The sequence below is a fragment of the Notothenia rossii genome (genome assembly GCF_949606895.1).
Source record: "Notothenia rossii genome assembly, chromosome: 2".
In the NCBI taxonomy this organism is placed as follows: Eukaryota; Metazoa; Chordata; class Actinopteri; order Perciformes; family Nototheniidae; genus Notothenia; species Notothenia rossii.
The window spans coordinates 9,547,379-9,573,860 of NC_136904.1; the positions used below are offsets into that span (position 1 = coordinate 9,547,379).

Genomic DNA, 26,482 nt, shown 5'->3' on the forward strand with positions numbered 1-26,482 from the left:
GAGATTCAAAAGGTTTAATGTCACATCATATACACAACTACAGTGTAGCTGCTGTAATGAATTAAAAACTTTGGACACAGGTTCCTCAACAATGCAATATAAATATATACAATATAATACAAGATATATACAACATTGTAGATGTCATGTTATGGTTAGTCATGCTATTTTCAATATTCTATAGTTAAGAATGATGACAGCAAAACTAATGCCTATATATTTTCTTACTCTGATGTCAATCCCTTGATGGTATATTAATACACTGTATTTCGAAAGTGCAGAATACACATATTTTGTTTAATAATCAGCCTGTGGCTATTATTCATGAATTCCTTCCTTCGACACTAGCATTAAGGGATAATGTTTATACAATAGGGTCAATGTGTATAAAAGCAGAACATAATGGCTCTATGAATAGTGCTGATTGCATATAATTGATTTATGCTACCACATGAACTTAAGAGGAAATGGGATTCAAATAGAAAAGGTTCCCCAAACATCATACTATTGCATCAACCTTTTCAAGTGCAGTACTTTTAAATGTGAGAGTCTGGTTTGTTTTGCAGACTTCCAATAGAATACAGCCCTCAGGTGTGTGTGCCGGTGGAGTTATGGTGCCCCCTTCTGCTCAAAATGTAAAGTTTCAGGCACAATATATACACCTCTGAATGTGATGGTAGGCTAATACTTATTTTCCACAGAGACATCAAAGGAAAGGAGACTTTATGTAAAACTGTGCAAAATCAGGCTTTATTCTTTTTTTTTCTCTGCATCGTCGCCTTTCATCATCAGCATCGTAATCACCATCGTTGTCGTCGACATCATCTTTAAAAACATAACTCACCGGAGACAGACAGCCAGAGAATAAATTCTCTAAGACACTCGCAGCTCAAACCTCTTGGCAAAAAAAACAGGCACCAGCTATTAGCACAGTCCCCGCAACAGAATGAGTAAGCTGTACATGTCCACTTCTTTCAGGGCAATACATTTCAAAGAGGTCTCCAATGTCCTTATGTACAAGTCGTTCTCTTTCAGTAGTCTCTTAAAGTCCATTCAGCAGTCTTACTTCCAGGAGACACTGAAAGCCCGTCTCAGCACCGACATGGTTTAAGATGATGATTATTATAGTCTTCCTGACACCATAAATACTTTTTCTTCCACTTTTCCTCCTCTACCGGTGTCCTGCAGGTCCGAGGACAGTCCATTTCTCCAGTTTAGGCAAACGTTGAATAAGTGCAATGTCTAGTATAATGTCAAGAAAATACAAACCCACACGTACATACATACATACAGTACATGACTAACTGATAAACTTGATTAGCTATACAAGGTTGCCATTTTCCATCCAGTGTCCTTCAGGCAGAGGCCGGGGAGGATGTGAGCTCACCTGGACTGGATGTCGATATTTTGGTAAAATTGTCCATGATTTTCTGTACATTGGATTTTGTTAGTTGTGACTCCAATGGAAAGTGTAGTTCATACACAAACAGATTTATTTCAAAATGAGATATGCACCCCTCGGAGGAAAGGTGACTTGAACTAAATGGCGGCGCCTGACAGATTATTGTAATTTTTCAACACAGAACATAGGCAACAGAGATGACATGTCATATTAAATCCAGTGTTTGTTTCTTTAATTTAATGACGTTGTTCAGCCTGCCCTTTGATACGTATGTCCAGTGAGACAAAAGTATTTTTTTCTTTAATATCCTGTTTGTTGGACGTTTTGGGGCTGCGAGGTTTTGAAAGTGCATCAATCATTGAAGAAAAATCATAATAATGTTAATGTCTGGATTTTTACATTTGATAATGTTATCAAAAACAAAGTGCCTTCAGTGTATGTAACTCGATTTCAAGCCACACCTCGCTTATTGGATTCTGGGAGCAGACAAGGACAGAACGACAGAGCAGTGCTTGCCCCCCAGATAACTATGTCACAGACCTTAATTCATGTCATTAGTCAAAGAATATTAAACAAACGGATCGCAGATAATGCCTTTGCAAACACAATAAGAGAACACACTTCTATATGCATGTCAATCCATCACTTATTTGCCACAAGGGGAACAAATGATCGTTTGGGGTGATTCTTTCTTCTTTCTTCTTTACTAGATATTCACAAAGAATAATGATAAATAAAAGTAGTCAGAAGGATCAGTGAAAGTGCGGCAAGTGAGGATAAACTGTGGAGAGACTTAGCAGTGACTACTACTTGCAGTTCTAACTGACACAAAACTCAGAAAAGCAGACCAAACTTGAGGTTAAATGAGAATGTAAAATGAAGCCACTCGGAGAACAGGAACAAAGAAGGGAGAGGAAAACGAGGACCAGGACAAAACCACTTGAGAGATAATGTGCTCAAGAGCTAGCTCGGCCGTTAGCATCCGGCCTGAGGTCAGCCCGCCCAAACATTCGCTGTCTGCCTGCCCGCGTGTGTCCCCCTCCCCCCCCCCCCCCCCCCCCCAGAGACAGGTATGGACAACCACCATTAGCTGGAGTAGATCTGGGTCCCAATCACACGCATGATCTCCTTCTGCACCTTAGGCTCCTGGGTGTTGATGTTAGCATCTCCTACTTGGCCATCCTCATACCTGCACATATACATGGATGAGTTGACATGAGATAACATAAAACCTTTATTATTCCCCTAAGGAAAAACAAGATGTCCGAGCAGCATCGGCAATAAAAGAAGCTAAGGGTTTACACAAGGATAACTAGAATAAAAGAAGTAACAGTATAAATAAAAGATAACAATTGCAATAGGTAGAACACAGAGTAGTTGAGTTAGGAATCAGTGAGAATCAAACGTAGGTAAATACAGAAAAGCTGGTCTTCAGATATGATGCTGGCTTTTCATCAATAGCTGCTTCAGTTTTTATCCCTCTCTCTTGCTCACGCCCAATATTAGTTAGAAGCAGCCAAAGTTTATTAGTGTCACATCAACAAGGCATAATAATGATGATAAATAGTCCTTGGAGAAATTAACAACTTTAAGTTCCTCTTGTCTAGGGAGCAAGTCTTTCACAGTGATTTTAAAAGAAGCATTGTTAAGTCTGATGCAAGAAGTCTTTATGTTTTCATTCTAATCCTGTCAACATTTCTTCAAGCTGAAAAACCCAACCATATGCTGAGCACAAGTTCAGAATTGAATTATATTTAGCTGCGATTTAAAATGTGATTGCAGGCATTCTCAAATGTAATTTCCCAATCAGAAGACAGCAGCAGACGTGGTAATAGACTGTGCCATCTGGTTAATGCCTGTTTCCAAAGCTCAGAGTCAAACCCCTAACTCATAGCTTCAACACACAGCTGAAAACATCCTATTAAAAGGCTCTGACCTGAGAGGAACCCAGTTTAGTGGAGCGGTAACTCCACTCAGCCATCTTTTATTCACTGCTTATTTAAAATGATGATGAGGGATGAGGGATAACTGCAGCATATACCATAATTCTTCATCAAACCACCTTCATCATGTGTGGTTTAGCGGGGAAAAAAACAGCAACCTGAGTGATAAACTATGCAATTTAAGTGATAATGAAGCGTGGTGATTATTTTTTATATTGGCCGCCTGGCTGCTATGCCAACACACCTTGTCATTACGCACCTTTTTTTAAAAGACATTTCCAAGGTGTTAAAAAAATGTGGGATTACTTACACAAAAAAGAAGCGTGTACAGACGTGGTCGGATACTGGACACACCCAGATGTTCCCATGTTTCTGCAAATCCTTAGACGTGATAACTGTTGAATAGAAAACACTTTGTTAGAAACTGTGGTTTGTATTTACGTTTCTTATCTGTTACTATCATTCATATTATTGGTTGTTGCTGTTCTTTTTGATACTCCGTTAGATGCACTGCAGCTTCAGGGCTTAGACTCAGATATTATCGTAACTGATGCACATCATTTATTTTGTTTATATCTAATTGTTTACCTCTTATTATAATGATTATGATCAGATTATGATGATTGCTATGACCTTTTTTGACTACACAATTAGTCTTGTGAGCCTACTGTTTGGATTTAATTATAATTGCGATTCTCTTCTTGTTTTGCTTTTATTATGTCATTTCTTTTGTATTAATAAAAAGGAAATAAGGTACTTATATTATAATGTGAATCAAACTTTCATTTGAATGTGAGAAACACATCAATATATCATCATATCAATCAAATAAAGCCCCATGTTATATCATACAAAACACGATACCTTCTTGCTGCTTATTACCTTCACACAGAGCGATGCAGTTCAGATTCCGACTCTGAAGAAACCTCGATTGTATTGGACGGCTCTGTTGAAAAAAAGAAAGAGACAACAGTTAAAACTCTTCCCCGCTTCAGTGAATACCGTGATCCAACTGAGCTGTAACCAGACATTGAGAATTACAAACGCTCAAACTGTAAACCCTATAATAGTTTTAACTAAAGCATAGTGCTTTGAAGTAAGAAACATTTTAAAAGATGTGTACTTTGTTTGGATTTGTTTGTCTTTTGTTGTGTGCAGTCTGGATTAGTAGTGCCGCACTATATTTGAAAAAGAGATGGTACGCATTTAGGAGAGGATTATGTGTAGTACCTGTGGGATGGTGTTCATGCGGTTGTAGCGCTGCACCAGTTCATCTTTGGTGGGCATGCGGTGCTGTCCTTTCCCCATCCCTGCAAGAAGCAGCACACAGAGAGCAAACGAGAGTCAGAGCGACCTCAGATCTGTGAGAAATCTTCCTCCACTGTCTGCAGCTGCTGGTGCACAGGAAGTATTACCCACAGTGCTAACCTTCATATCAAGGTTGTTTGACAAGGCTAATGAATATGGTTACATTTAGAAAATAAACTGCAACATTCAGCATCGAGACAAAAAGGTGATACAACAAGTACCACTTTTAGTTTATTTATCATAAAAATTGCCTTTTTTAAATTATACCAATCATTCTGATATTTCAACTTAAAGGTGGGGTAGGTAATTCACTTCAGAAACACTTTTTGTTATATTCCATGGAATGCTCTTAACATCCTGATAGCAATGAATACATTAAATGCTTTGACAATAAATACATTAAAAAAATCATCTGTGGAAGCCGTAGTGCTGTAAAAATCACGACCAATCATCTGAGCCGGCCCGGCTAAAGTAACTGGATGGCCTACCTGCCTGTCAGCCTTCCATCTGGGCACAAACTTATCTCGTGCCCTCATTGGTCATGTGAGCGTTCATGTGTGTTGGAGGAGGGGCTCTGTGAGGAAGTCTGAAGGAAGGGGCAGATTTTTTCCGGTTGTGTATTCGAGCTGGTTTCTCCATTCTTACCTACCCTACCTTTAAGTAGGTATTTGTTTATATTACTTTTATTATACAGTGTATAAGCTGATTTTAGTGCACTGTAATATGCTTATATTGCATGATAGACATGGACGCAGAGAAAGTGTCATCATTGAATTTGATTCGGCCAGGAAAGAGTAAACCAGAGAGATAAATGCCAGCAATTGAGCAGAGAAGCATTATTTCTACATATTTCCTTGAAACTACAGAACCATTGAGTAGGTGTTTGTTAAAAATACTAACATGGGTTTGGCAACCTGGCAATCTAATTTCCAAATAATCGACAAAACACAAAAACCTAAAGAAATATACCTTTAAAATGGTGTGAGAGCAGGAATACACAATGTAAGGCTTTCAGGGTTAAACTGCCTCTTCACCACCACCACCACCCGATACAGGAGAAAGTCATATTAAAAGCCCACAAAGTAACACACACAGATCCACTGACAGCTCCATTTTTCACAACCACGACATAATGTATGGTAGGCGGCACACAAGCTCGGAGAAAGAAGGCCCGAGGCCCAGCACCCACAACGATAAAACACAACACAGAGCGGCACGACAAGAGAGATCCCACATGTGAAAATGAAGTGTTCCAGGATGATTATCAGGCCACGTTACAAACAGAGAGCGCACTCAGCAGTCAACATGGTGGTATAGAAGGGAAAGGGGGGGGGGGGGTGGGCTGGAGGGGTCTGAGTGGCGAGGAATGATTCTTTCCTACCTGAGTATCCAAAAGAAATGCTGGAGATGGGGCTCAGATAGATGCCCTTTCCATACGCTGCCCCATGCAGCTTGGGTTTGAAAAGAGCAGGAAGGAAGGAAGGGTCACTGAGCAGTTGCACAAGACCACCTCACACACACACACACACACACACACACACACACACACACACACACACACACACACACACACAGGAAAATCCAAAGACAGTGGATCGCAACAGCAAAAGAAAGAAGAGTTGAATTAATCCGGTAAACTCCTACAGCCCACACAGGCACACCTTTTAACTGGTTAAAATATGACACCATAATAAAGTCGAGAGAAGGTCATGTGATGCTCTTGAATCGCGTTTAAAATGAGAACATGTTTTCCGGTTTGAACGTAAAGATGGCGAAGTATGATGAGCCTCCACACACAAGCATGTCCAGGATGAGGAAGAGGAAAAAGGACCACAGCTGTGACACGGACAAGTGTTCATGAACCGCGGTGACACCACATGAAAGGAAGGAGAAACTCAGGGATGAAATGTGAGGTGGGGGTCAGGACATGGCACATCTGGAAGAAATCAAAAGAAGCAAAAGACAAGAGGTTTTGTGTGATGGTTGGAGCTGGAGGCAGACTCAGTCCTCCTCCTCATGGGAAACACAATGACAGAAGGGGGGGGGGGTGTCAATTCTGAAGGTGAAAGAGGGAGGAGAAAGAGAAGCCAGACGAGATCAAAGATGGAGAGTTCAAAAAGTTGGAGAACAAAGCAGGCATAAATGAAACACATCAGCATGATGGAGCAATCACGGCCGGCGTGAGTGTTTCAAAGAACCTGAGATTTCACATTTAATTGTTTCTCGTCTATTTTCAGGACCTGTCGGTGTGTCTTCAAGCATTCATTATCTGTCGCAAGTGAGACAATTCTGCGCTCTCTAGTTCTCACTTCATCTTTTCTAGATGTATTGTTTATCCTTTGCAGACCTGGCTCACAAAGTGCAACGAGGACAACTTTGTAAATGCGATGTGAAGTCTGATGCAGAGTCACATCACGTCTGCTTTTGTATTAAAACTATTTATGGTCCTGATTTGAAATGGTACCCATTTGGTAGATAGTATTTTAATGAATTGAGGCAACTAAGTAGGCTTGCATTATTGCGCTCATGTTTTTCTGAGTTTATATGATAATAATCATTTTTGAAACATAATTCACTTTATAATTGAAAAATATTCAAATGACCAGGGTTTGATTTTTTAAATGGATCTGTACCAAACAGGGATTCTTTATTGAGTCTGTTGACGAGGGTTTTTTAGGCCAATACTCCAATCAGAATGATATTTTCACATACATTACCTTGACTAAATATTGCACTTATTGCTATTTTGATACCACACAAGTCCCTAAAACGATTTTCTATAAAAGTTTGATGAATTGCAGCGCTATCTCTCAGCTCAAGTTTGAATACAACAAGTGAGGTGCCAGTTACTGACCTTTTAGTGAAGCCCTCCTTATTCACCCACAGGAAGTCTATACTCACTACCATGGAGCTTGTCCTTTGCATCCTCCAGCTTCAGACCTAGCCTACTCAGTGCTCTAGGTGGTTCACCCCCACAGGGCACACAGACAGCCTCCAACATCACAGCGGACACCACAGCCCCCCCCCCCCCCCTTTGTCCCACAACAGGATGAGACGTGCTGTCCGCTGCTGTCTGCCTCACAGAGCAGCAGACATTGGTCGGGAAGATCTAACCGTGTGCCCCGCTCGCTAAAATGCCAAATGCAAAGCTGACGAAAAGGGAAGCTGGCATCCATTAACTGCAAAAATGAATCAGCCGGACAGCGAGCCTGCTCTATCAGAGAGCAGGTTCACTGTCCGAGAGGAGATGCATCGTAAATTCCAGAGAACTGCCAGGGTTACGTACCTGCAGTTTGGTATACGAGGCATTGACTAGTCCATTTCTCAGAACAGAGTGCCAGTTCTCTATATGGGAACCACTAGAGCAAGTGTAGAGAGAGGGAGAGATAAGAAAGAACAGATAAAACAAAGTGCTGTGTGAATATAAACAGTGAGCAACCACCGGTGGGTAGTGGGCCAGATCCATGCTGCTCCAAAGTACACTGTCACATTTCCGCTGTAACCTTTTGACTTTCATTATAGGGGTTACCAAATGGAATTGAGTGCAGGAATGAGTACTAAAACACAGGAAGGAGTTGGCCTTTTACCACTTCCTATTCCCTCGTCTCAAAGGTAATGTCATTTATAAAAACGTTTTTGGTGAGGAGATGTCTTCTAGTGCAGGGGTTCCCAACCTTTTTTCCCAAGAGCCCCCCCAAATGACTCCTGTTGGACACACACACACACACACACAAGGGGGGGGGGGCGCAACAACGGTAATTAAAACATCCGGTCACAAACTGGATGAATGTGAAGTATTTTGTTAAAGGAGGATGGAAGCGTAATTAAGGAGCACTATTGGAGTGACTTTGATGGTTCTTGGACTCAGGATTCATTCATTTGGATTCCCGCTGTATGAAGAAATTAAAGGACGGCGCGGAAGTGGAAACAATTCACAAAGGGATTAAACTGTTTAAAACACATGCTCAAAGTAAGCCGGATTTTGCCGATGTGTTTATGTGGATTCAAAAGTTGTAAATAATCTACAAAATGGAGGAGACCGATCTGATCAGAGAAACTGTGACAAATAATCCAACTGAAACCGGCATGGACAATGACCATGTTTTAGAAATGTGCTTATCCAGAAAAGCCTGGTTCGGACACTTTACGGGCAGAAGAAACATTTCTATTAAAGAAAGAATTATACATTTCTGTCTTTTTATGCCTTTAATAGCTACTAACTTGAATTTTTATTAAAACTAATTAATCAATTATTTTTTATATTTTATTGTAATATAGAGACAAGGCTTTTAGTGACAATCATGTATTGCTTTACAATTATATGTAAAAAAAAAAAAATTAAATAAAAAAAAAAAAAGTCTAAAAATGATATTTGGCCTCAAATCATCTGAGGCCTGGCGCCCCCCCTGCGATCTTTGGGAACCCCCAGGTTGGGAACCACTGTTCTAGTGGATGTCTGAAGCTTGAAGCAGTTGCTAAAAAGTGTCTTAATGAGACGATTACAAGTCATCAATTGATTATTAGCCACCTTTAGCTCAGCAGCGATGAGTTGAAGTCATAGTTAGCTTTTTACTTCAAGTGTTTTTATTTACAGCGGTGGTTAGGGTGTGGAGATCATCCTGCTGAACAAAATGTGTAAGTATCATAAATGTTTGTTTGCATCAAAGCATATTTTCTGCATAGTCCAAAATCAAAATGGAGAAATCCCACTGGCTTTTATTGAGGGAGAATTCCCGTGTCAGCCTGCAAATATGCATCGTCACTGGATAACTATCATTTCCTTTACTATTATAATATTGATTTTCTCAATGTCATGAAATATTACTGTAAAAAAAAAAGCAATGAAATGTGTGACTTTGAGAATTGCTGCTTTTTACTTCAGAATTGTTTTAAACCTATTAAGAATTCATAAAGAGAGTTTATTCAAGCTCTCTATTTTTGCAATCTGTGCGAGGGCGTTTGGGACATTTTGTGACATCATCACAGTACTCCAAATTGAAATAACTGAATGCTAAAAGATATGATAAAAATCAAGATCAAAGATGACAACCCATCATTGATGTCTTCAGCACAGTATGGGTTATTTGAATACATCTCCCAAGACAGGTCTTAAAATAAAATAAACAGCCGTGTCATGAGTGCTTTTATTTTTAAACTAGTTTTGAAGCTGTTATTAATATAATATATATATGCTTTTAATTGATTCCTTCCCAAATCTCGCTGAAATGTATTTATATTTTCTATTAATCTATTTATATCAATGTCAAATCACGGCAGCCAAGCCGACATAACATTTCCTGTTGAGACATTTTGTAGCATTCACCAGCGTAAAGAGACAGTGTCAGCGCTGCTCATGTGTTATCTGTCCCACATGGGCCGTGTGCCTTTAAAATATTCAGCAGAGCCCCATCTGCTACAGTACCAATCTCCATCTCACAGATACTGCTGGCTCCATGTGCTGGCGGAGCGATTCGGTTTCTCAGTCCAAGCGAGTGGTCAGCGCTCGGTGCTGTTGTTTGTTATGGTTCCATTAAAATCAGCTCGAGCTGCTACTCCATCCGCAGCATAATGACCAGGTGCTCTAGAGAAGAGTTCATGCTTGACACAGTGTACTGCTGTAATGCTAGATTATGCATGCATTTCAGGGACTATGCTGGATTCAAGATCAATTATGTACAGTGAGGGATTTCTCACGTTATATTTACAGCCAAAGCTTAACAATATAAATAAGTACATTAACATATTTTACAATAGCCTAAATCATTTCTGTAACTGTGACTTCACAAGCTATGCTTCAAATTAGTCTTTCTATTATACAGAAGAGGTTATGCTTAATTCGAGTCAATAAAGTATGTTTTTTTTTACTTTGGGAAAATAAAACATGAACATTAACTTGATTTGTCACATTATATTTGTCCAAAATCCACAAGCTTAACAACATAATAACCACAAAATGTTCCCTGATATTTTCTAACAGCATTAATGTTTGACTCTCTCCAAGCTAGAAGCTTCAAAGTAGTCATTCAGCTAAAACATAAGAGCCTTGATGGGATGCATGCTGTGTCGGCTAATGAGAGGAACAGAGGGGACTCACTGGAAGGCGAAGGTGCTGCCATAAAGCTTCTTGGCAGTGCGGAAACGAGCCTCCTTGGCCGGGGGGCTGCTGAGCAGCAGGAACTGGTGGGAGGTGTGCATGAATTTCAGTTGCTAGCACAATGAGGTCATAAGGGAATGTGAGAGAGAGCAAGAGAGACAAAAAGAGAGTGAGTATGAAGCACTTAACGACAGAACGTAGGAGTAATAAGAAACTGATTTGATAAAGGGCATTCGAGGGGAAGCCATTCTTGTTTCCTACCCTACTCAGAGGCAGCTTGACAATATGAGACCGGTTACTGGAAATAATCCTGCAAAAACACACAGAGAATATCATAAGCCTTTTTCAAAACAGATGTGTTGACATAGGAATAGGAAAAACACAAGTGTTAAAGATATTATAAATGCCTTTGTTCTGTGCATGTGTCATAGTAAGAAGTGGCAGTGTGCAAATGAGCCAACGTTCACAATATCAGGAGTCTAAAACCAGCCAATTGAAATTCATCATTATTTATGAAGGAGCCGTGAATGAAATCAGTAAGAGTTTTTGTAGTGTTGATTACTAAGGTGGTTATGGTATGTTTGTGACATTTTCATGTATATAGTTTGATCCTGACGTTTCGGGATGGTCGAATGGACAGCACTTATAGATATTATCAGTATATATACAAGAGGTCGCCTGTGAAAAAGAGGGTCAGTGGGTTGCTGTGTCATTAGTTTGTTTTGCTCAAATGTATAACTGTGCTTTTGTAAAATGTCAAAATGTTTCCATAATAAGGCAGATTGCTATAAGCCCATACGCTTATGTGTTGTCCATGATCTTTTATCTAATATAGTAAGTTTGACATGCTTTCTTCTGGTGTGAAGAGCTTTTCCTGTCCATCTGAACACAGTAAACACTGTTTTGAGCAGATCATCTCTACTCACCACTGTAGCAGGGGATGTGCCAAGGGGTCCAGTTTGTCCATCTGTTTCTTGATCTCTAGATATGAGCCCTGGGGAAAAAAAGCATACAAGCATGTGTTGTTTGCAGATATTAGGATGTTGTTTTCCAAAAGCCAAATGAGGAGTTGTTCAGACACAGTCGTATGATGTGATTTATACAAAGTATGGATGCAGCCAAGCCACAGTGGGAGTGGGCACACAAGTAATATAAGGAAAGGAGAGGGAACAGTTGAAGAGGTAAACTAATCCTGTGTAATGGTCATTGTCAAACATTGGGTAGACATACAGTAGATTGATGATCTTATATAAACTAGAAATATATCTTTACGTCTATCTTATACATTAAGACTAACTCTGTCCTATCCACTGTGGCCCTTCACTTCTTTCCCTCCCATCTTCTCCTTGTACCTGTGTCATTTCACGAATGGACATGACGCTGTCCAATGCTTTCTGCAGTCTCTCATAATTCTTCTTCTGTGTTCATCGGTTGAGCCAAACATCCATTGTATGCAATGACAGAGGGAACAACATACAGACATCTAAAATCACTTGTAGACACAAAAGTTTGACAAAATATTGAAACTATTTCTTAATTCTTCATATCAGTTTATGAGAAAGACAAAACTAATTGCACTTTACTTCAAAGATACAACTAATGTTAAGCATAGATGTGACATACCTACATGCATTAAGTTTGTAAACAACTACATATATATATATTCTAGTTTTGCTCTGACAGAAGTAGTGGTATTGAATATTGGTATAAAATGTGTTTATAGTTTAGTAATCATGACCCTAGAAGTGGGGATGCTGACCTTTGGGTTGAAGGCAAGAGTCTTGGGGTCATTGGGGTCAACGACTGATGGGTACGGCTCGAAGATGATACTCTTACGAGGGGATTCAAGTGCAGCTCGACACATCGCCACAAGAAGGTCCACCACCTGCAGGCAGAGGGATTTTATAATGACATTTTATTCCTTTATTGGATGTTGTTATTTACTTATTTAAATGATTTTTTTGACAGTGCAATACCACAGAAATATCTGCCTCAGTTTCAATAAAACGTATAAACTACAAATAATTTGTTTTTTTTGTAACATATAAAGTCATCTTAATTCCAAAAGAGTATTTAGGGGGGTTACAAAAATACAAATTAATAGAATTATGTCATATACTATTGTGTTGTCCTCACCTCTGCTCCAGTACTAATACATGATCATATATTATTATAGGTTAAGCTACCCAGCAGCAAATTTAGTAGTTCAAATAAACCCCACCTTTAAGAGCAACAGTGAAGTGATGAACACATTAATGCTTCAATAATTAGAATACTAGAATGTGTTATGTATGATTCTTAAAGAGAGCCATACTGCATAATGACTACTTTTTGCAAGATATGCTTTTGTAACTCGATCCAAAATTCAAAGGGGATTTGGGGGGAAATAAAAACAAACTATTGCAGGAAAAAATTACAAATAATATGTTTATAATGATATCATATACTATGGGTTGTGTGGTCGTCACCTCTGCTCCTGTTGCCACCTCCTCTGCTGCTCCGGACATCACACCCAGAGTGTAGAAGGAGAACACACACAGCTCCCTGGTGCACACAGCCGGCTATACAAACACACAAAGCCATGCACACAGACAAAGAAAGATCAAAATACACGCTTTTCAATGTGTACTAGATATCATATAAAAGCACATGCACACAGACACTCCCTCTCTCTCTTCATCTTGCTCCTTCAGAACTACCATAGCGGAAAATCCATTAACAGGATCATGGTACTAATAGAGAGAGAGAACATCACACACATGCTATTCATAACATTGGATGTATGAACCAATATGGAATGGTTTATAAATCCATACTGTAAGTCCATTTCTTGTCGCTCATAATGGGCGGTTCTGGTAACGCTGTGCTTGGAACCCCCTGTGGACCCCCTCCAAAAGAATAAATCTATGATGATGCCATTTGTGATAGTGTTTGCAGCCAGTGCTGTGATGCATTGTGGGCATAAGATAACAGGAATGGGTATTTTTTCAGTAATGTAATTAAATACATCGAAAATAAGTTACTCAAACATATTCTGTTACTTAGACAAATACCAAAAAATATTAAGAAATAAAATAAAAACAACGTTTGGCTGCATCAATTATTTATGTATTGCCCCAAACAGCATTTAGAGTAATGTGTTAAAAAACATGGTAACGTCATTGACACAAATTCTGTTTTTAAAACAAAATAAACATAATGTTTTTTGACTTTACACTGAACTGAAGAAAGCTTAAATCTTGAACACTGTCTTTGTCTCCCTTGTCCAGCATCAAATGCGCCCCTCTCATTCACACAACATTGGTCTAGAACCGCCATTGTGGCTCATACCTTCAACATGGATCCATTCTGAAAGACGTGCTGCTCGTCACACACCACGCAGTACTCGTTGAGCGTGGGGATCCTCTGCTCTGAGTACTTCATTATCTGTTGGGAGAAAAAGCAGAGTGGGGCTCTCAGTTATCATTTCTACCTCCAGCGCAGTAATAGAATAAAGATTAATTAAGTAGCAGAAATGTCACAAAACTACCATTCAGTTCAGCGGCTTCGACCAGTGGGGGAGTGTAACTAAGAGCATTTACTTAAGTTCTGTACTTAAGTAACAAATGGAGGTGCTTCTACATGACTTGAGTATTTGTACATTATGCTACGTTGTACTTTAACCTAACTTTATTTTGAAAGCACATGTTGTACTTTTTACTCCACTGAATACATTTTAGATTATTACTACAAAGCACAGAAATCTGATATATTATTAAAGGTTAAGATACCCAGCAGTATTCAAACATTTTCAAATAAACCCCACCTTTACCTAAGTTCTAAGTGGGAGTGATGAACCCATGAGTGCAATCATAGTTATAAAACATTAATTATTATTGTAGTAATTGTAATAAGGTAACGTTAGCTCAATTTTGATTGCAGGACTTTTAATTGTAACTTAGTCATTTTAAACTGTAGTATTGCTACTTGTATATCATTCTGAAATGGAGCATTTTGAATACTTTTACGTATATTTAAGTATATTTTGATGCTTATACTTTAACATAGGTTACATTTTTAATGCAGGACTTTTACTTGTAACTAAGTATTTGTTCACTGCAGTGTTGCTACACATATAATTCAGGAATGCACAAAATAAGTAATTGCAGTTTTTGTACTTATACTTATAGTATATTGATTGTTGCTAATACTGTTGTACTTTTACTTGAGTTGTATTCTGAATGCAAGACTTTAACTGAGTATTTTTACACTGTAGTATTGCTACTTTTACTTTAGAGTTGAGTGCTTCTTCCACCTCTGGCTACGACTGGTTAAACCTATGATATGGTCCCACTGTTGCACAACAACACACTTTAGCCCCCCCCCCCCCCCTCCCAGCTCATATCTCCCCGGGGTCTAACCTGCACTAAGAAGCCATACTCCAAGGTAGGGATGTTCTTGCAGTGGCCGCCCGCCTGGGATGAGAAAAACAATTCAATCAGCTGCCTCGTGGTAATCTGCGCAGGGGCCCTGGCCGCCGGGACAGCCACAGTCTGATGAGTCAAGTGAAGACAAAGCATTATGGGAAACGGCGCAGCAGCCATGTTACGGTGGGGGGGGAGGAAAGGCTCAGGTGGGAACAGTGCAGGTGGCAGGTGACTGAGAAGAGGATAAGAGTTGGTTACAGTGGATTCAAACAGAAGTACACAGTGCCTTAGACAGCAGGCAGCAGCAGCATTTTGCTTCATGAGTTTCTACACAAACGCAGTGTCAAGGTTCACAGCTGTGACATCAACACTGTGACCACAACTTGACATGTGAGTGAAACATGTTAAAGACTAATAACAGGGTTTCTGCAGGTTTCAACAAGTTCCATTCAGATTTCAGAAGAACATTTTAAGAATGCATTGAATACAATATAAGATACATTTGTGTTTTTGGAGTCATACAGGCAGAAATAAGATTGGAAATGAGTATGAATGAAAATGATCATATTATAATTGTTTGAAATACAATAATGAACTGACATGTTTGAAGTGAAAAAGTGATCAATAATTACATTCATGTTTGAGATAAAACAGTAAAAAAACCTTTCTTTTGAATGTAGTATTAAGCAAAGACAAATCCTGACAACCCTCTTTTTTTGTAGGTAAGACAACAAGTAAAGCATTTATTTTAAGAACTATAAAATCACATTTTTTAAAAGTGAAGACGATTTTAGGACTTCATTTCAGCAACTTTTTAAGGACCTTCTGAAACCCTGACATAAGTAGGAGAACAGTGGGATTGTGTTAATTCCTCAAATGAACATTTAAACTGAGAGGTGTGTGATTGATGCCCAGTACAGGCGGACACTGACCTGGCTGTTGGGGGGGTAGCTGAAGAGCTCCCCTTTGGGGTTCTTCATGGTGCACGAGATGGAGCGGTTCATCAGGCGCGTCACCCTCAGCTCAGGGACGCTCAGCTTCCCTTTCAAAACGGTGTCTTGGATCAGAGGAAAACTTGGGGACCTAAAAAAAGAAAGAAGACAAAATGGACACACATTACTTTACCAAGCATGTATCTATCCTTCTTCTAACTTGGAACGATAAAACAGAAATGTGTTCGTTGTTTCAGAAGTGTATTGTTTGAAAAAAGCCGAATTAATTATAATAGAATTTGCACCATCGTAGTTATACCATATAGTCAGTGCCTGGTTAATGTTAGAGTGAAATGTATTAAAGAAATACACACGCTACACTTACATTATTATATCAGCTTGCACAAACTACAATCTGTTAGTTGCTAGCTGTTTATAAAATGATCACCATCACTTTTATCCATGTACTCTCTTGAAATGAGACTCCTGTCAAGTAGTAAGCATGTCAAGATAGCAGTTGTGAGGCTGACCTCCATCGGGGGGGGGTCGAGATACGATCCCAGTGCACCCTTCACTGTCAAAGCATCACACAGTCAGACAGAGGCAGAGAAGAGTAATCCCCCCTTAGGAAATCGGTTGTGTCACGTTTAGAGTTTGAGTCTATCGTACACATGCAAAGTCAGATATGTTGCTCCTGCTTGTCTTCCTTGCTGCAGTCTTCAAAAGCAAAGACCCCCACAAAGTACTTATTTCACTGTCTCTCTATCGTCCAACCGACATCTATGGACTTGGGATATAGCTCACATGCATGTTGGTAAAGTAAACGTATTAATATAGCACCTTTCTAGATTTGATGTTGCAAAGAGCTTCCCAATAGATCAAAGGAGAAAGTCAAAAGAAAGGAATTCAAATTCAAAGTGAAAAATACAATAGAAATTTAAAAATTATCACAAACTGTATCCAGAAAGAGGCATCATATTGTGACTAGGTACAGGCTGAATCACAGAAATAAACGTAATCCTCAACCTTCTGTTATTTCCTAAAAACCTACAATCGAACAAAGCTGAATCGTCATGTAAAAATAGCCTCATTTTAGTTACAAGAACACTTAAAAATATCTTACGACTTCCCAAAAGTGCAAGAACATTTGCAGATGTAATGCCAGAACTACCACAAAAATAGCCTGATTGTGTTTGATTCTGTACTTGAGGTTATTTCCTCCGTGCTCTTCTCCCTGACTGATTGCAGACACTTGAAAACAGTGAAGTGTTTAGAAAATAGATCAGGACATGTCCTAATAAAATGTTCAACACGTCAGCATCACATCAAAGTATAACAGCTTAACTCCTTGTTGATTTTGTAATGGAATTATCATTGCTGAAAATGTGTGTTTATTTTTAAAATAACAATCTATTGGGTTGTCAATCACAGACTCAAAAAGATATGCTAATTTTCAGGTACATATTTGTATTTTGTCCGTCTTCTGTGACATTCAGAAAGGGCTTTCTTTTTCTCATACTGCCTGTGCTGCAGCACCTCTTTTCGCCCTCTGTCTGAAACCAGAGCCCAGTCTGCTCTGATTGGTTAGCTGGTCGGCTCTGTTGTGATTGGTCAACCGCTTATTAAATGTGTTGGAGGGCTAGTCAATATAAGCATGTGTTTCACATAGTGATGTGATTATGTTACGGAAGTAAACAAACGAGTCAAACTTGAGGCGGGGGGGGGGGGGGGAGTGTGTGGGAGAGAAACTTTGGGATTTTAGCCTTTGCAGAACATTTACATAAATACATTCATAAAACCTATGTAACACACTGCAGGAAAAGGCCTAATAGGGCCCCTTTAAATGTGTAGCATGCTGTCTATGAAACACAGTCATGGTTGTTAGGATGTCTTGATAGAGATACAGAGAGAGAGAGAGAGACCTACTTGGGTATGGGGGAGAAGATGCTGAGCCCGGCGCGGAACTTCTTGATGGTTCCCCCGGCTTTGAACCAGCTGTGCCTCTTCTCCTGCTGGGCCTTGAGGAACTCATTACTGAGGTGCTTCCACTGCTGCGAGGTGAAGGTGCTCAGGATCCTGATGCGGCACAAATAAGGAAGATTGGTGAGTTAACATTGAAGTGGTGGATTACGCTTCTTTTTGTTCTACGCATTATTATGTTTTGTCAGTGGATAAATCAGCCAAAAATGAAAAAGTAAATAATCTGGTATTTGTATTTCTGATGCTGCACATTTGAGTTTACAATCCCCAAGAGTTTTGTTTAAATAAATGAAAGTTAAGTCCCTATATTTCACCCACTGATGAAAGTGTTATACTTGCACTAATGTGAGCTAGACTCTTTGGTGATATTCCAGGACAACATTCTGTATAAAGCGTCTCCTAATGCAAACCAAACAGTTCCTACAGCAGCTTCACATTAAAACATTAAACTGGTGAAAAACAAGTTAACATTTAGTGTGAATTAGTCCCAGGAAATGCAATGTGTTTAAACATGACATTGGTTGCTATTCATAATCAAAAATGCAGCCGACACCTGATAACAGTCCGTATTTTCTTAGATATATTGCAGGGTAGAGTATAGAGCACAGTGAAGTGTTAGATGAAGAGCTGCAGGCTGCACACCGCCAATTTCTCAGCCAGGTAACAAAGTACTTTCAGTTTTTTGCAAACTCATGCCGTGCGTCGCATGCAAAGCGGGTCACAGTTGTTAACAGAATGATGGAAAAGGACTAACGGTAGGTACTGCCTGAAATCCTCATTAAAAAGAGAATAGTTTGATTTGCTGCCACCAGTTTTCTTGGACCCAGGCGGGAAGTATTCACCTACAGTTTCTGATACCATATTTATATTGGGTCTTAATCTTAAGTATTGCTCGTAGTAATTCACGATGACATGTTCTTGGCGTCAGCAAAAACAACTTACTTTTTGAGCTGCAGGCCGAGGCTGAAGCCTTCTTTATTGGAGGGCTGGAACACCTCGACTGACGGCTCTGAGTAAAGATGACTAACATTATTACACAGTGCACAGAAACACACTCTCACTTCTCACTCTCCCTCTTGTATAGCACATATTGTACTCACCTCCCACGCTCAGTGAGTGGCACAAATACCTAAAGTCCCTCCCAGAAAACCAACATCCACACTGACATCTTTACTCACCAGGTCCATCGAGGTACTGAGAAAGAGAAAAGCGCAGTCTCAGAATAATGGGCTCTGTTCTGATAACTTTCCAAGCTGTCGCAACCTCCTCCTGAGTCAGACACACACACACACACACACACACACACAAACACACAAACATACACACACACACACACACACACACACACACACACATACACACACACAGAGTTAGCATCCTAATTAGGGCCATTTCTCATTGCATAAATAAATTACGAGCACACGATGCATTATACATGATGTGTTACTTTGCAAAATATCAACGTTGGAATAGTAATGGGGAGAGAAGGAGGAGGTGTGTGCAGGGAAAGAGGAATGCTGACTCACATCTAAGAAACCGATGTTAATGTGAAGATCGATGTCCACGTCATCAATGGTTCCATACTCCCTGTGAAGAGACGGAAAAAAAGTCATTCATCATAAGTAATGAGATGCACTCAAACATTTTCAATATCCCGTTGTGTTTTTTTCCTATTTTGCAGATACTGCCTAGTTATGACATTATGACTCTGAATTGTCTCATGTACAAAATCTTTTCAAAATAGGTCTTACAGTTGTGTTTCTGTGTTTCTGTACAGTACCTCACAGAGACAGCACTGTCAGTGTAGATGTCTTTCACTGCCTCGATATCTGCATCCAGCTGAGGGTGGCGGTACAGGTCAGCCGCACAGCTCCCCTGTAAACAGCTGTATGTTAACACTGAAGCTCACAATTATACCCTTCAGTGAGCCCATCTGTCATCATCCTAATGTGTTCATTTATTATATGATTTCCCCAGGACAATGCACAATGATCGACATCACTTCAAATGGGCCATTGAAGCCAAAACGCTAATTATCAACTGTTGTCCAGATGTTAAAATGGCCATTAAAAAACACAAAGTGCACCACATGTCAAATTTAAACCAGAGAAAGCAGAGCATGAACAGCTGAACAGGAATAAAAGCTAAGAGCGGTTCGGCAGGCATATCATGCAAAGTAGGACATGTTATGTGCAGGATATCAATAAACAAACAATCTTAAAGGTCCCATGTCATGGCCATTTCCACTGATCATAATTCCATTGTTGAGGTCTACTAGAATAGATTTATATTGTGCAATTTCCCAAACTCACTTTGGTTTCTCAAACAGCATCTCTGTAAACTACGTGTATTCACTGAATTTCACTCTCTGCCTTTAACGGCTCGTTGTAGCTCCAGTAGCTCCAGCCCCAACCCTCCCTGTGAGCACAGTGTGCTCTGATTGGTCGGGACGTTGTGAATCGCGCTGAGCTCCGTGGAGGTGTGGTTTCCTTGTTTAGCGACAGCGAAACACAGCCAAACTCACCCTGAGCACACACAAAGTCACAGCCGAAGTAAAGACAATAAGTGTGGCTTGATATTGAGTAAGAAAAAGGTTGATAAACGCTGTGAGAATGGGTCTGCAGAGAGAATTTTGCCGCGACCCCAACTGTCTGTTATCAGCCTGCAGCCAGGGAGGAGAGATCAAAAGAGCTGTTTGCACTGAGTGTGTGTGTGAGGAAGTCCGTGGATTGGTCAATTTGGACCAATCAGCGGGGGCTTAACGTAACGGCTCCGCGGACGTAACATAACGGCTCCACGGATTGGTCCATTTGGTTCCGGGTAACCCATGACATCATGAGTTACCCGGAAGAATCAATGGACAGTGACGTATCTCCAACGAGGCGTTTTGGGGAGGTATTTTCTGTGTTAGAGTTTTACTCGCTACAGGGTGTACTTTGAGGGTTTTGACTCTGCAGACCGTTTACATGCAGAAAAACCTTCATAACACACAAGGGGACGGGTAATAACCGGAAGAGCATGACATGGGACCTTTAAGATGAGTTTTTATGATTCATATTTAACAGAAAGATGTTAAGAAACTGTGTAAGCTGTCAGATGTTTTCCTTTTTGGGACAACCATGTCCACTCTAATTCTTGATCCGTTGAATCTATGTTCAACATGTTTCTGAAGGCTGAATGTGGGGGGGCTGCTAATCCATCAAGACAACTGAATATTAACAAGCATTGTGAAACTTAATATGATTTTTCAAAGAGGCCATTCTATATCATATCATCACACGAGGAGGTGTAGTACAGTAACGGGAGCATTTAGTTTATTGTCCATGCTTTAATATTGTTTCAGTGGGGGACGGATTGAGAGTTAATACAGTAGGTCATATGTGAGCATGGATATAAATGTAATCAGTTTCAACATTTGGAGATTATTTTAAACTGGGTGTTATTAAGGACACATTTGATATTGTTTCTATTTAAACCATTTAATTATAACTTCTAACTATTTATTATTTCAACTTTTTATTCACTGGTTGTAGATTCCTGTTCAGACTTCTCTGCTTATTTTTGTAATAATCTTAAACAGGTTATCAATTGCAACACTACAGCTGACCGTATACAGAAACGTGTTTTAATTCAAATATGTTCTTCTCACATCAGCTGTGCTTCTGAATATCTCGCCACAGCAAAGACCTTTGTCCAAATACATTTCAAAAACTGTAGGCACACATTTGTCCTTTTTCAGCTTCAATTTCCTGAAATACATTCTGTGGTTACCTCAGTACATTTTTTTTGTCCTCCAAAAATAACAACTTATTAAAGTATTAATAACAACAGTTGATCTAAGTTTGTCATATTATGTCTAGACTTGAAGTCACACTCCTCTCCTGAGCTCTGAGTGCAGACCTTTCACTTTCATCCTTATCTTCACTGCGCTGCTTTCATGTTCTCTGGCTGCATAGAAATGAGCTCTAAGTTCCCAGACTGGATTTACATTTCAATCACAGGACTTGGAAGATAACAGTAAAAAGGGTGACTAACAGATTAAGATCTTGTATGGAAGTGAAGCATTGCACTTTAAGAGATTATACAAGAAATAGCATCCAGAAAAAATAATTTTGTGTTGCTTGGGACTTCAAGTGTGTTGAAAAGCTAAATCTGTATAGTACTTGAGTGAACAATCTAATATGTGATATTGTCAGTTTGCAAAAATTTATATTTTGGACCTTGTCAAACATTGGGACATTGAATATCTTTCATATTAATGTATATCTTTTCCCTGCATTAGGGGGCGCATTAACATAGTCCATCTGTTCTAATAGAGCAACATGAGCAACATACTGGATTGCTATCAACCCACTGCATTATATTTTGTCTGAATATGCATAATGCTCAAACCAAATCCTAGGTCTGTGACTAAATCTGTGGTTTTCGGCAAAACCAACTCAAACAATCAAACACATTACGGCAGAGAATCTTGTAAGCCGGTAAAACACAACATATCCGAAGCATTTTTACAGTTTGTTGGGAACTAAAACAGTATTTTTGGTATAAAAATACCTAAGTTTGAGAGTAAAGTAATGTGAATCATTGCCAATCATTATAAAAACAACATTTCCCGACATACAACCAGATGTAATGCAATGTAATCCAGTAGCCTGTGCTTTACCTGAATGCCATACAGGAACTGTTCCGACTCGTTCTCCCCGTCCGACTCCTCGTCTGTCCAACACTGGCCTTTGATGTCCTGTGGGCCCACACATTGTGAAAAGGCCATTATAGTGGAGCGGAAAGAAAATGCAACCTCTCTCTGTCTAGCATCCTTTCATCTCACGTCCTTTCTCACATCTCCCTATTTAGCCTCGCGTTCAAAACACCCAGCTTCAAAACAATGCTTTATATAACATCTCAAAGAGAGACATGAAGAGGAGTGATCTATTTCTAAAAAGACAGGAAATGCTCGAAATTCAACCTTCAAAAGAATACTCAATTTACGATCATTGATGAGATCCTTTTATGTTTTTTTGGAGAAGGTAATCATGTCTGTTGTCATTTCCAGCAAAGCCTGATGCCCGGAGGGTCCTGTTGCAAAAACCCACAGTATTTAATCTACACATTGAGATTAAGCTAACACAACATCCTAATGTCTATGAAAAGGCTGCACTCCTGTTAGCATTGACGGCAAAGTAATTGAATTGAATGTACCACTTTGGTACATCTTAAACACACCATGCATGGATGACACAGCTTAATCGTATGCAGTGGTTACACCAATAGAATCCTAGCTGTCTTACCATTGGGTCTGCTGTTCATAGGGCTCACTCAGACCGGTTTAAACCTTTGAATACTGCCGACCATTGCAGCGTATTTCCAGGTGGAAGGAACGAGAACGGAAATCCGGAGGGCTTCGTCTGACCACCTCTCTTTCTCGCACTCTTCAGAACTGCAAAACCTGGGAGAAATAGACAATACAAATCAGTAAAGGATGGACAACATGAAACAAAGAGGCCATCATGACTAGCTTTGTAAACGGTGCCCTCCTCCTTTTTTTCTTTCAATGGTCTGCACTTCACCTTGCCATGTTTCCTAGCAACAGCCATCTCTGGTTCCTTTCAGAGTGGCATTAATCACTGTGGAGAGAATGTGTGGGAGATATCTGCTGAGCGTTCAGTACCCAGGATGTATCCATTTCTTTGTGTTGTTTGTTTTTCCCCACAGCAAATGTACCTATTAATACCGAAGCACCAACAGTTGGCACACCTTTATTGAGCTTAGCGAATGATGTCATTGTTAAACTGACGTGTTTGATTGGCCTGGATGATTTATATGGAAGGAAATGGTTGAAGCGCCATGTTATTCCTGGGTTAGCATAAGAAGAAGGCATTGTTTGCACACAGTGTGAAGTAAAAATAAATAAAATACATTTCTCAAGAATTTAAGAACATACAATAAAGGTTGCCTATAAATGGTGGGGGAAATATTGAATATGAGGATACAAATTGTAAGGGAAAACAAAATGTGTGATATAACAGAGGCAGCTACAGTACACTGCATTTAATGGCGGCCCATCACATTTTGTGTCAGACATGTAAACAACGAGCGTGATGTTCTTTCAACAACATTTAAAGCAGATGATGCAGAGTTGCATAACGAACACTGCAGCATCAGAATACACATTACAATGTACATTGTGTAGTGGATGTCAAACCAAAATAAAGGACATTTCTTAATATTTAACAGTACTGAATCTGACAATCAAAGACTGGATGGCAATGGCTTGGCCCTCGAGAGCAGACTGCCTTAACGAAACCACTAAGCATGAAGTCATCTATGCTATACATATGACAATGCAATGAAATGAACACCAATTATACATCTTTCCCCTTGTTTTCTGGGCACTAAGCTCATCTCTACCTTACATCGGGCTATTTTCCACAAAATGAAGATCTGTGTTTCTCTCCCTGGTCTTTTATTTGTGTCACGGCTCCTCCAGACATCCACTGCATCCTATTAAACAAAGCTCCCTCGTCATCACCATCTTCCGCCTCAGCTCCTTTCCTTGTCCCTATACGTCTGCTGCCCTGCCATATCTTTAACCCTGCAAGCACCTACACCAAACCCCCCCCCCTTCCTCCTAACCCCCGCCATCATTCCCATAGCCGCTGTCGTCTCACATACCAATAGAGTCGGCGGCAAAATGAGCCCCCCACACACACACACACACACACCACGGCCGACCCCATTCGGATCATATTTAACACAAACACAGATGCAGTCAGGCGGATTTTCCCCTCCCCCCATGCTCCGCACCCCCACCCCATCCATCCACACTTACCTCCACAGAGGATGGAGACTCGGACGCCGTCCTTGCCTCAGCTGCACCCCCTCTTAAAGGGCACACCTGCCTTTCTCTTTCTCCGTGGCTGTTTTCCACTGAAAATACAGATGACAATAACCCATTAAAATAGGATTTGTTAGAGAAACGAGATCCACTATTCCCCAGTTCTAAAGCGCCTGTGTCTCAATGCGTGTGGTGTGTGCCTGCGAGCAATCCAACTGGTGTGTGTGTGAGTCTGTGTGTTTATCTATTGCAGATCTCTGCTGCTGCTGTTGCTGCTACGGCTGCCTTGTATTTTGCCTGACAACACTGAGGGGTCTGAGCATGCTCAGTGAGATCAGGCAAGCAAGTCATGTGACCTGCAGCTGACTGCACTGCTGCTGCTGAGAAATAAGAAGAACAATTGAGGGAAATGGCTCTACTCGTGTATATGCGTCTGCGTGTGTGCGTGTGTGCGTGTGTGTGCGTGTGTGTGTGTGTGTGTGTGTGTGTGTGTGTGTGTGTGTGTGTGTGTGTGTGTGTGTGTGTGTGTGTGTGTGTGTGTGTGTGTGTGTGTGTGTGTGTGTGTGTGTGTGTGTGTGTGTGTGTGTGTGTGTGTGTGTGTGTGTGTGATTGCATAAATCAGTTTCTATTGCAGTTCAACCATGTTTGGAGTCAGATTATGGATAATACTGTCTCATCTAAATATATTAAAAGAAAGAAAGCATAAATATGACCCTTTTTACAATGTGCTTTCTACTTACGCACTGCATGTTGTATAGACGCTGAAATGCATAAGCTTAGTTAATATAATATTACATTTATATTACAGTAACAATAGTTGTATTTAGTAATATCAAAAACAAATATTGGAACAAATATCATTTCCTTTGTATCTATGATACACTGTGTTGTACGGATATGTGAGACAATTACCATCAGGACTTAACTAGAGTTAATCAGACTTAACCCTGATTATCTCAAGGTTCAATTTAAGAAGTGACCTAAAAACTGAACATGCGTTAGTCTTACTGTCTGATCAGAGTGTGGCTGTAGCCAGGATATAGGAGAACATTAAGATATCTTTAAACATTCATTTGGCACACAATGCAGCAGCTTAAGGGCATTGACCACAATGGCACAATATAAATTGGGAAACATATTTGACACCGTTTATTTTGTCAATCCTGCTTATATTCTTATAATGCCTGGTACTTCTTGTATATGAACAGGTGTTCCAGGTTCATGATTAAATGTTTTTCCTATAGTGCAACTGGATGGAGGAGGTGGAAATGCAGATTGAAATAAAAATGTTTTTCTTTGCTCCATGTTACTAAATAAATATTCCAACATACAGTAATTGCCGTGGAACTTTCTGAATTACAACCGCTATCTTTTTTTGTGGAAGAAATGACCTGTTCACTGAAATATTAAATGATTTGCATATCTATAACTTGTTAAACTAAAAACACATCTAAATCTTGTTTCATTTTGTATTTTGCTTCCACAGTTTTCACCCTACTACTATGGAAAATCGATGTTTACAATTTCCTCATCTATTGTCTTTGCCTTTTTAATATTATGATAAATGTTATCATCATGCAAT

The 26,482-nt window shown here is 39.8% G+C and overlaps 1 protein-coding gene across 9 annotated transcripts; it reads right to left on the reverse strand.

The window, feature by feature from the left end:
• Window positions 1-731: 731 nt before the first annotated feature.
• Window positions 732-25,217, reverse strand: LOC307028278 (protein mono-ADP-ribosyltransferase PARP6; the record flags this gene model as incomplete). 9 transcript variants are annotated; one of them, XM_079663160.1, is made up of 21 exons in its annotated part: window positions 732-2,591; window positions 3,656-3,740; window positions 4,228-4,291; window positions 4,576-4,655; window positions 7,940-8,012; window positions 10,748-11,057; window positions 11,674-11,741; window positions 12,100-12,165; window positions 12,507-12,632; window positions 13,216-13,308; window positions 14,078-14,173; window positions 15,148-15,279; window positions 16,086-16,236; window positions 18,012-18,161; window positions 19,008-19,074; window positions 19,244-19,334; window positions 19,592-19,652; window positions 19,846-19,940; window positions 22,729-22,806; window positions 23,354-23,511; window positions 24,895-25,217. In XM_079663160.1, 20 exons carry the CDS (start codon window positions 23,354-23,356, stop codon window positions 2,489-2,491), a joined length of 1,992 nt encoding a protein of 663 aa, XP_079519286.1. In that variant the 3' UTR covers window positions 732-2,488. The 9 variants fall into 9 exon arrangements, 8 of the variants coding, with proteins under 8 accessions (XP_079519286.1, XP_079519287.1, XP_079519291.1 ...); XM_079663161.1 differs by lacking the exon at window positions 24,895-25,217 and adding an exon at window positions 24,479-24,628; XM_079663165.1 differs by lacking the exons at window positions 23,354-23,511; window positions 24,895-25,217 and adding an exon at window positions 6,035-6,104 and having other exon boundaries at window positions 10,748-10,860; window positions 11,009-11,057; window positions 15,148-15,201; window positions 22,729-22,836.
• Window positions 25,218-26,482: the final 1,265 nt, after the last annotated feature.